We start from the raw sequence: 12,094 nt of genomic DNA, 5'->3' as shown, positions 1-12,094 counted from the left end.
TTATTATCATTTTATTTTGTTGCAGGCATTGTAAAAGACTGAAAGTGGAAAAAAACACAAGACTTTGCTAGGCTTATCAACTATTTGCAAATGCCTGTACAAGCATTACCAAACACCAGAGAGTTACCCAGTGTTACCAACCCCGGGCACCTAGTGGTTTCCAGTAGGTGGAAAGATAAATGCCCACTGTTGGAATCATTCAGTCTATAGCAGCTGAACAACTTTACTAAAATACCTCCAAATTGGAATTGGAACACCATTTGATTTCCACAATCGAATTTCTCCCTATTCCTGTTCTGGTGACAACAGTTTGTATTTATCTATCATAATGGTCACCAGTACAAAGTGAGAGCATGATTCATCCCAATGTGGTCAGAAACACAGACCTGGCAGGGGTTCCAACCCTTTACCATTCTTTTTGTACAAATAAAAGCACAGAAAAAACAAATATTTGACATGCTTAGTGATATTATTTTCATGATTATGTAGCTGTCAGAAAGGAATGAAGGGGAATGCAATACAGTGTCATTTATTGTGTAATTAAGGCCTCATAGGGCGCCGCAATCTTTCTTATTCATCTAGCCAATGACAATTGGCCATGGCGAGGTGATGTACCTCCTTGGGAGTTCATCTATCCCTGGAATATGGAAGGAAAGCCGGGAATGTTGGGTTCCTCCGGCAACCAAATCCGACATGCATGCACAGTTCAGCTTTTTCAAACATTCCTGGTGTGATCAGGCAAGTAAGACATGGTGAAGCAGAAAAGACATTGACTGTCTCTTTGTGTAATAACTACCTGCCTGATTGCCAATATCCTAAAAGGGAACTTAAACGAGAACTAAATCAAAAACAAAAAAATCACGCTTATCTGTAATCCAGCAGATCCCTCGATGGAAAGAGTTTACTATAAAACTTTGCAGTTTTTTAAACACACATTTATTATTTCACCCCGCTCCTAGATTGTAAGCTCTTCGGGGCAGGGTCCTCTCCTCCTCCTGTGTCACTGTCTGTATCTGTAATTTGGAACTCCTATTTAATGTACAGTGCTGCGTAATATGTTGGTGCTATATAAATCCTGTTTAATAATAATACCATAACATGTCTGTTACCTGATGCATGTGTTTAAAATTTTTGCTCAGAATAAGGCTGGGTCCACAGGGACATTTTTAAAAACGCATGTTAAGGTTACTTCTAGGTTTATACGCACTTTTATTAGCGTTTTAAAGCTTGCCGCGTTTACGTTTTAGGTGCTTATAAACGCGGGAAAACGTGCCATTGGAATCAATAGAAGCCTTTACCTGCGTTTTTGGGCATTTTTTATTGTTAACCCTGCGTTTAAATTTTATAAACGTTGCAAGCAACGGTTCTTCATGGAATAACAGCTTATTTCCTGGCATGTGCGCGGTGTGCCCCTGGGGGGGCGGAGCCAGGCGGCATGTGACGAGAGGAGTGGCCGCTCATATTTATCACATCGCCGCGCTTCTATTCCCCTCCCCGGTGACCGGAGGCTGAGGGATCGGTCGCTGCTTGGAGAGTCGGGCGGAGGAGTCACGGTGAGAGCTGGGAGACACCCCGGGAGGGCAGGCGGGCGCTTTCCTTACACTTCACTGAACTCTCCTGTCAGGGTGGAGCGCGGGGCACGATGGGAAAACTTTTCCCCCTCAGTGGTCACCCCGCCGCCATGTTGCTAGGGGAAAGTTGTGTGAGGGGAGCCCGGGGTGTACGGGGGGCGGGAGGGGACATTCTGCTGGCAGCTCTGCCAAGTGTTATTCCTGCTTGTGCCCCATTGGGGAGAGTCACCCCTCATTATATGTCCTGGTGAGGGGAAATTCAACATTCTGGGCTGCCATTGGTGGAATCAGTGAGGGAAAATACTCCAATAGGATCACATACAGAAATCCTTAACATTTCCTGTTGTGTCCTTCAGACAGGAAGTGAAGAGAAATCTCCCCAGTTAGTAAAATAATACCCAGAATGGGTATTTAACCCTTTCCTGCCCCATACAAAACTACCTTCCTTCTAAATCAGTGTTACCCTCCAGAGATTGCTAGGGGTTCCCTGAAGTGTTAAAAATATTGATAAAAGGTATCTTTTTTGAAAAGTATAACATAAAATTCAGCGACAATTCATGATTTTTAAAAAAAAATATAATACACTTTGTGGGTCATGTGACCACCAATCACTTGGTAGGGTTATAGTGAAGTGTGCGGAGTCTATTTCACCACTAGCTGACAACACCCCCTACAGGTAACATGATGTCACTGCATAGAGATGAATGGGAGATGGTAATAGGGCTGAAGAGGAAGTCACTTGCAGCAGATTCGGCCCTATTATTGGGAATCCATTAACAGTGAAGATATCATTGTATGGAAAGGAAAGGGAGCTTTTACATTATGTGGAATTCTGCTTTAAATTTCCAGGTTGTGACTATTCTTTCTATAGGTAGAAATGTAAGTTTTGTTTTCTTTTTGTCATCAGTGTCTAAGGTTAGGTTCAGAGCTGCAGCAGAATTAAAGAGGATCTAAACTCAAAAGTGGCTAAAACAAACGAAAAAAAAAAAATCACGTACCTTCAATCCCCCAGTGTAGTCAATCGGTCCCGAGGTTTCTTCCATTGGGCCCCATGCCGTCCTGGTATCCGTTTCCGAGCTGGTGCGCTGGGCGGTGCCATCTTCTCCTCTTCTTTCTGGTTCTTCCTACGTCACCCGACATAGGCGAGAGATCGAGTGACGTAGGTTGGAAAAAAAACTTATTGCGCATGCGTGAGATCAGCAATTTTTTTTTCTCTTTTGATGAAAAAGGCTCCATTCCATGCCCGAGATGCTCAGAAGGAGCAGCCAAGAGCCTACCGGGATGCGTGACGTAGGAACCCCGGAAGCCTTTGCCCTCCCATTCATTCTCAATTGCCTAGGCAGTTAGGGGGTGGTGCTGCACCCGTTTTTTTTTTTTATAAATGGTACTGAACCATCCACTGCTACCCCCATTTATTCTCTATGGGGCTGCCATAGGGAGAAGTCACATGACATGTAAAGCCTCCCCTGAGATAGCAATACACTGCCATAAAATAGCTGTGACCACAACCTCACTGCTGGTCTGACCATAGTTGTACGATTTCTCTTCACTTCCTGTCTTGTAAACGTAACAGGAAGTGAGACAATATCCATACAATGTGAGATGTATCCCCTCATTAGAAGAAATGTCTCCATTGGAAGATTTACCCTCTATTCTAGTTCTGGGGGCAGCTTGGAATTAGCCTTGTTATCTTGGTGATCAGGACAGTTGGAGAAGTTTTGGATCCAACAGAGCTTCTCTACCTTGTTAACATGGGGGAAACCTTTGAAATAACTTTCAGATGTCGGGGAACCTCTACTATAATTACTTTATCCCCAGCTCACAGTATGTTAATGTTGTGGTCAGTAGGAAGATATCTTCTTATGTTGCTGGCCAGTGGGAAAAATGTCACCCTTACAGATAGACAAAAATATCATTGATGTCATCTAAACTGACCTGAAATGCACAAATTGCTCAGGAAAGACAACCTGTGGAGGGGCACCCTAGGGTTCCATTGAACAATAATTGGGAAAACCCTGATCGGCTCCCCTCACCACATTGTTTCAAAATTATACATTAATGTTCGCGCAGCGAGGTGTCATTTCGGGTTTGGACCTAAAAAGTATATTGGGGTTATTGCCTTTGCTTTTTTGTACTGTGACAATATATTATCATAATTAAACAGGATTTATATAGTGCCAACATATTACGCAGCGATGTACATTAAATAGCGATATTAAAAGTGCTGCAACTTTATTTCAAGTAACACACAAATATGAAATACCTTCCCCATGGCCTATATCCTGCCTACATCTTCCTATTTCAGATTGTATATATTACATAACGCTTCCTCCAGCTGTCACATTTGTTTAAAGAAGAAGCTGTGGTGGATGAATTTGATTTCAAATTCTGGTTCTTCCTGGTGATTAGGGGTGAGGCTGGGTGCGTCCTTTTCTTTAATATTTCATGCTGAATGGCGTTCCCCCTCACCATCTGAGAAAGTGGGCTGTGCACCAGAATAAGTCATCTTGTTCTGTGTGAGATTCCATATTTATTAAAGTGGAACGTATAGACGTGGGGGAACGTTGTGAGCAGGCGGGTTCTTTATTGCAGAAAGGCAGGAGATGTCTCCTAATAAAACAAACTTACCTGCCTGTGATCAGCAAGCAATACAAATCCAGCAGTGTCTATCTACCTTTTGGGTAGAGGAAACCCTTGAAATAAGTTTCTTAGTAAAGCACGCTGAGCTGCACATTGTATGTTGCTGGGTATCTCAGCATTTTCCCTGGCTGCTGGAAATGGCCAGCAATGTAAGAAGCATTCTTCCCACTGACCACCGCAGTACTGTGAGTTGTGTCCTTTCCCACAAGGCCAGTGTGGAATAGATTGTGAACTCTGAACTGATCACAATGTTTTGCAGCCTTCATCAGTTCATGAACATTGCAAAAATAAGTTAAGTTAAATGTAACAAAGGCTTTGTACACACGTGCAATAAATGTCGTTGGAAAGGATCTTTCACGGTGCTTTCCAACGGCAAACGACTGCACGATGCATGAATGAGTGCTGTACATACAGCACGGTTCTGCTCCATGGAGAGGGGAGAAGGACTGAGCAGCACCCCCCAGCGCTCTCTCTCCCCCCTTCACTTTTATTACTATCGTCCATCGTCTGTGGATCCGCCTGGATGGTTGTTCGGATGATGGACAAACAGGCATCGTACACATGCAAGATTCTTATCCGATATCAGCCCTGAGCCGATTTTTTGGACAAGAACCATTGCAGGTGTGTACCTAGCCTAACTACTACTAGATTTACAATGACCTGGGTAAATGAGGATTTTCATGGACATGTTTTTTTTTCCTGTACTTTATGCTCCACCACATATTAATGTTTGAGCCATTTAAACATTTACTAAAGGCTAAGGGGAGCTTGAATATTAATTTTAACCTTGCACTTGATTTTGCATTGTGTGTGTGTGTATAAGAAGATTTATTTATATAGAGATCAGATGTCAATGTCTTTTTAATTGTGCCCTTGTCATCTGAACGCGGGCACGCTGTCCCAGTGTTGTGGGCAGTATGAGGCATCACATGAAACGGTGAATGTTCAGTGCATGTGACCTCAGATTTTCTTTGAAGATTTGGAATTCACCAATGACTGACAGCCCAGCGTACTATAGCGTGTGTTGTATATTGTGGTAACACAACACTCTAGTTTCTCAATTTTTTTTTTTTAATAGGGGAACCCTTGAAATAACTTTCATGTACTCAGGGAACTTCTGCTGTAGTTACTTTATCCCCAGCTCACAGTATATTAGTGTGGTGGTCATTGGGAAGAATGCCTCTTACATTGCTGGCCATTAGGAAGAATGTCTCCCTTTCAAATAGCCAAATGATCATTGTTGTCTGATAAACTGACTTGAGAGGAACAAATTGCTAATGGCTCAATGAAATTCTAGTAAACTATGGAGAAACCCTGGTTGAGAAACGCTGATCCAATCCGTAGGAGTCCTGATAATTGTAATTTGTGGAAAGTGCATGATCAGAACTTTGAAGACACCCCAGTCCACAATCTGGTGTCTCCCTGATAATAGTGATGCGGAGTGTAGCACACCGATAATAAACCCTTCTGCCTTTTAGACATATGGAGACACTTTCTAATGCATATTTTGACATTAACATTATGTAGATTATTTTTGGTACAGATCATACAGTTATAAAAATTGCTTCTGCATTAAATAATTGATTAGAATGTAAAAAGTGTAGGGTTAAATGTTGCCAGTTTTGCATAAACAGATCTGTAATAATACGTCTTATTTAATTTCATGTTTTATAGACTTGGTTGCTAAGGCCTCTATAATGTTAAATATAGTTCTTGTACTTTGTCTCCATCTGGTTTTCCTCTTACCCATTCTGCAGTATGAATGTGAAATGACAGGTTGTGTGCGCAGATCATTGCAGGGGTGTGCGCTTCTTGCATTTAAAAGTACAGGTCCCAAGATTCTTTGTCTCTGTATTTTGCAGTTATTGTTGTTCAGAAGTAAGGCAAAAAATCTATACTTTTAAATACGGCTCTTTTCCACAGTTGCCAATGTAGTTACTTAATTTTCCTATTTTTAGGCCAAATATGTTTAGCTTTTGTGTGTGAATAACACAGACACTGACGGATATAGCTATCCGCTTGTCTGGGTATGGAGGTTGTACGTTTATTTTATACACTGGAGCAGCTTTTCTCTACCTTTAATGTAAGGGGAGCCCTTGTTAAAAAATCACAAAGTTATACTTTAATATTACTTGCGCTGTACTTAAATAGGGGTTGCAAATGACAGACAAATACAGACAGTGAAACTGGAGGAGAGGACTCTGTCCCAAAGAGCTTACAATCTAGGGTTATTAATATATATGAATATATTACCATATTTATATATATATATATATATATATATATCTATCTCCACAGCTCTCAGTACATCAGTGTAGTGGCCAATGGGGGAAAAGGTCATGCTTACAGATAGCAAAAAAGATAATTTTGTGTCAGTGGTAACTGACCTGAGAGTCACAGCTTACTTATTATTCGAGGATCCCCTAGAGCTCCATGGAACCTTGGTTGAGTAAAGCTACGTACACACGGCAGATTTTTATCGCCCGATAATCGGCATCGGCCAATTATCGGGCGAAAATCTTCCGTGTGTAAAGTCGGTGTCGTCCATCGTCCGGACGACCGACCTGCCGGATCCACGGACGATGGACGACAGCCGACCGTAATGAAAGGGAAGGGGAGAGCGCGCAGCAGGGTGCCGCTCCGTCGCTCTCCCCCCTCCCCTCTCCATAGAGCATTAACGGTGCTGTATGTACAGCATCGTTCATGCATCTTGCAGCCCCTTGTCGTTGGAAAGGATCGTGAAAGATCCTTTCCAACGACAAAAATTGCAAGTGTGTACGCAGCTTAACACTGCTCTGGAGTCATGCTGAGTCCATGCAGATGCCTTTTATGTCAGACTCATCACATGACTGGCTGCCATATGGTGCTGTCTGGATTTAGGAACAGGCACACCTAAAAGCAAATATTATAAAGCAGTCAGAGCAGCTTGGTAGCGACTGTCAAAAGCTGATCCTTATTCATCCCCTCCTAAAATTCAGGGGCTTGAAAATTTGCTGTTCACACAAAAAATCAGACTTGCAAGTAACAACCTCGTCATGCAGAATTGAATGTTATCACTGTAGAAATGTATATGATCCTCGTTTTGTCAAATGTAAATTACAGGTATTGGGTGGTGACCTTTTAATGACTGTAGGAGAGTTTGGCATGATCTGCCTGTCACATTTTTTTCGTCTACTGATCCTCTCTGTGTACATTTGTTCTCAGTTGAACTCCCAATTGCTGCCCAATAGAGAGAAGCGGACAATATGGCTGTATGTGCAGGTGAGGGGTTCAGATCTGAATTGGTGCATCTGCAGCGGTTTGTAGAACAGGTAATATAGGATTGGAAATCCATTTATAAATCAAACTTAAGATGCCTCATCCTTTACAATAGTATTCAGGAAAATGGGAGAAATAGAAACATTGGGTTTTATTGGTATCTGCAGCAGTTTGTACACCAATGTGAATGGGCAGTTTACCTTTTATATAGCATGCACTGCAATAGATGTACAAGTACTGATATGTGGACAGTTGGCTAAATGTGAATGAAGGGATGACGGCTTTTCACAGCATGTTGTACAATTGCTTTGACTTGGCAGTAATCATACCCTGCACTCATTGCTCATCACAGCTTCTAAATGTCGGACAAGATTGTAGGTAGCCGGTCCGGGTGCTTTAGTACTAGTCAGGTTATGAGGAGAGACATCAGGACATGTGTGACCATGAAATGCACAACACACCACCCCAGTTTGAATGTTGGGATGCATAATTTAACTATTCACTTAAACAAGTTTGCTTTGGGTGATCAGCCAGGCATCTCATCTCACAGAGCTTATGTTACCTCTTCCTAGTTTCACGGTGACACCTGTTCTGGTTTATTGCTCCTCATGCTGTACAAGATTAGCTGTTATAAATATTTTGTACATTTTGTTGTGTGCCATTCTAACATTTACCCTTGTTTATTGAAGTGGTTAAAAGAACAGTTGTTCGCTGGAACAGTTTGCTGTGGTTTGCACAGCTATTTTACTGCTGCATATTCAAAGACTTGGAGAATCTGATTGCTATGGGCATCATGCTTCTGTCATACTCCTAGATGTGGCCATCTAGTAATGGAGGCTTTGTTTGGAGACAGAAAAGTGTAGCTGTTCAAAGCATGGTTTTAATTTGCAATAAATATCCAGAACTAAAAATGTTTCAGCTTTTGATATACTGGAGATTTCAAATGGGGTTTGTTTTACAGCTGTATTTGTGTCAAGACATTGCTGATTATTTATATATATATATATATATATATGTGTGTATATATATATATATATATATATATAATCATTTCTTAAAAAACGCTGCTAATAAAAAAGACTAAATGCATTTAGATCACTAAAGGACTCCCATCTCTCACACATAGAACAGAAAAGCTGAGAGCACAGTAGGATCTTCATAACATTTTCTGGTTTTGTGACTCACTTGTGGATAGAATGTTGTCTGGCGCTCTTGTCATTTTATGAGTCTGTCTCCAATATTCTGCTGAAATTTACAACTTGCAGTGGGTGCAGAATACAGACCTTGGTGCAATGGACATCTGGGACAAAAGTAAGACATTATGTGGGTGCCAGGCTTCTCCTGAAGCTGGGAACAGGCACACAATTGAAGCTGCTGGTGAGCCTTTCCAGTGCTCAAATAGCTGTGGTATACACTGCGAAATAATTTTCTTCAAGTCTCGGGGAATCCCGGCTATAATTACTATAGCCACAGCTCACAGTACATTAGTGTGATGGTCATTGAAAAGATCATTGGTGTTTGTTTAATTGATTTAGGAGGCACCAGTTACTCATTGCTTAAGGAAACCTGGTTGAGAAACACTGCTGTAGGATGAAAATGGCAGCAATTGTTACTGACAGTTGTTTAGTGACCAGACAGCATGGACCCCCAAACACTGGGTTTGACAGCTGTACAGATCACAAATGTGAAGTTCTAAACAACTTTTGGGTCTGGATACTGAGTGAAGTCTTGTTTTAAGTACATTGTGCATTGAGCCCTGTGTGTAGCACCAATAATGCTAGCTAAATTTGTGTGTGATCCTCTCAATGCTGTTTTTGAACAATATAAGAATGCTTTCCACTTCCTCTTTTCAATTAGCTACAGGTATTCAATGTTCAAGAAGGGGTTTGATTCCAATATTAAGATGAACCAAATAACAAAAGGAAACCACCCTGCCTGATCAATATTCTGTTGTCATTCTGCCTACATTTTCAGATTAATGATTTAAATATGACTAACAATGCACATTTCTGTCTGATTGCTGGAACGTAGTGCATATAGTCAGGACTACATGTAGTGGGTAAGGATTGATAAAAAGACGCTTGGTAAGGCTACATACACACGTGCAATAATTGTCATTGGAAAGGATTGTGAAAGATCCTTTCCAATGACTGCACGATGCATGAACAAGTACAGCACTGTTATGCTCTATGGAGAGGGGAGGGGGAGAACGACGAAGTGGGACCCCTCTGCACGCTCTCCCCCTTCACTTGCTTTACGATTGTTCGCCGTCCATCATCTGTGGATCCGCCAGGACGGTCGTTTGAACGACGAGTGCTGTACACACGGCAGATTCTCCTCCGATATCGGCCCTGAAATGATTAGAATCGATTATAACGAAGAACTGAAATTCTCCTGAAAAGTGCTTCTCTGGTCATTAAAAGATGGACTTTCTTTAGAAAGGGGAAAGGAAGGTTGTGATTAACCTAAAGTGTTGCATAATGTGTATTAACTGAACAGAAAATGCTGAGGTTTGAAATGAGTCACCAAGACTAGATTACACACTTTCTGTTTTGTGTATTTTTTTAGGTATAGAAATAAAATATGTAATAGTCCATATTGTTGAATGTGGCAAATATGATACCCTAAAAATTGAGTCAAATACATCCTGACTTTGAATAGGGAGGGGGGGGTGGGATGTTTAAACATAAATGTTATGGTAGGACTGCAAAGAGAGCTATAATTCAGTGTGCAACATCACAAATCTTGTGCTTTATGACTGAATGCAAAGCAAAAAATATGTAAAGGATGCATTTTTCTGTAACATCTGGGGGAACTGTAAACATCATATTGAATAAAGGAGTTGACTTACCAAAGGCTCAGGAACTTGAAAACAAGTTGTGGGTTAACATTGGGTTAAACAGCAATCTCAGGAGTATTTAATTAGCATCAGCACATTCAGTGTTCACCCCAGCCCCCTTTTAGCTGGGTGCACAGCTTCTTACCGCCCAATTTAAAAAAAAAAAAAAATCATATTTCCAAAAAGAAAAAAACATCAATTTAATTCTTTAAAACTTAAAAACCATTTAATTTTTTTTTCCAGATCTGTGAGGGGAAAAATGGTGGATCGTCTTGCAAACAGTGAAGCCAATGCAAAGCGTATCAATGTAGTGGAGAGCTGCTTTGGAACAGCTGGACAGCCACTTGCTATTGATGGCAGAGTTCTCATCGGGGAAGGTGTATTAACAAAACTTTGCAGAAAGAAACCAAAAGCCCGCCAGTTCTTCCTGTTCAATGACATTTTGGTGTACGGCAATATCGTCATTCAAAAGAAGAAGTATAACAAACAGCACATAATCCCTCTTGAAAATGTTACAATAGACTCCATAGCGGATGAGGGCGACTTGCGCAATGGGTGGCTCATCAAAACTCCTACCAAATCGTTTGCCGTGTATGCCGCCACAGCAACTGAGAAATCCGAATGGATGAATCACATCAACAAGTGTGTTTACGATCTGATATCTAAAAGCGGAAAGACTCCAAATAGCGAGCATGCGGCAGTGTGGATTCCAGATTCTGAGGCTTCAACTTGCATGCGCTGTAAGAAAGTAAAGTTTACACCCGTTAACCGGAGACATCACTGTCGGAAGTGTGGTTTTGTCATCTGCGGACCTTGCTCTGAGAAAAGGTTCCTTTTGCCGAACCAGTCTTCAAAAGCTGTAAGGGTTTGTGATTATTGCTACGACCGCTTGTCCAGCGGTGATTTGTCTTCCAGCCTGTCAGGCAGATCAGACTCCCTATCCAGTTCTCCCAAAACAGCCAATCACTTATCTGATGATGATGACGATGATGACGACAGCAGTGACTGAACCTTTTAAGAAGAATACATTGGATGGATTTATTTGTAGGATTGACTGATGGAATAAAGCAAATTTGTGCTGCTTTTTTGTTTTTTTAATGGACACTGTTTAAAGTGAACACACGTTGGCTGTACAACCCCTAAGCTATTGATCCCTTTGCCTGAGAATATTCAGCTACATGTGCCTTGATATAACAATCATGTTTTGGTTCTTTCAGGGAGTACTTTAGAAACCTGTAAAGCTTTTGCTGTCTCTTCTAAAGAGTGTGTGACTTGACTTGTTTATCACATGTTTTTCTGAGATTTTCTATTTGTTGTGGTTTTATAAATATCAGAACGGTCACAGAATACAGTCCGTGATCTGAGGTGCCTTATTAGTTCTAAGAAGTGACATCCCTTCGGTTGGTAGGACACTATAGGAATAAAATCTTCATTTATCGACCTTTTAAAAGGCTTTTTTGTTTTCTATTTTGTCTTTTTCTGAACTTGAGCTTTTTATCTTCTCAGGACTTGTCTGCACTGTATTGTCCTCTTAATGAAGTGTTTTATATTAAATCATTTTACAAGAAGGCATTTAAAGATGGCCTCCTCCCTTGTATCACAAATGTTCATGAGCCAAATCACTGAGCTTAGAGAAACTACTAAAAGAATTTAGAGAGTGGGTGCATATTGTTTCTTTATTTGTTGTTTTTTGCAAGTATGGGTAACTTACAGTAGAATTCTATAGCCAGACTTGTGTGTTAGGAAGGATGTCGTACATTATTGAGCAAAAACGATTGGCTCTCAG

At 41.1% G+C, this 12,094-nt stretch overlaps 1 protein-coding gene across 1 annotated transcript; it reads left to right on the top strand.

Annotated features, from left to right (window-relative positions):
• The first annotated feature begins 1,372 nt into the window (after positions 1-1,372).
• Positions 1,373-11,758, top strand: PLEKHF2 (pleckstrin homology and FYVE domain containing 2). Its single transcript, XM_072410882.1, has 2 exons — positions 1,373-1,553; positions 10,552-11,758. Exon 2 carries the CDS (start codon positions 10,568-10,570, stop codon positions 11,315-11,317), a length of 750 nt encoding a protein of 249 aa, XP_072266983.1. The 5' UTR covers positions 1,373-1,553; positions 10,552-10,567; the 3' UTR covers positions 11,318-11,758.
• Positions 11,759-12,094: the final 336 nt, after the last annotated feature.

This window comes from Pyxicephalus adspersus, chromosome 5, assembly GCF_032062135.1.
Source record: "Pyxicephalus adspersus chromosome 5, UCB_Pads_2.0, whole genome shotgun sequence".
NCBI lineage: Eukaryota > Metazoa > Chordata > Amphibia > Anura > Pyxicephalidae > Pyxicephalus > Pyxicephalus adspersus.
The sequence above is the reverse complement of the archived record's forward strand: the minus strand, read 5'-3'. Positions and strand labels throughout refer to the sequence as shown.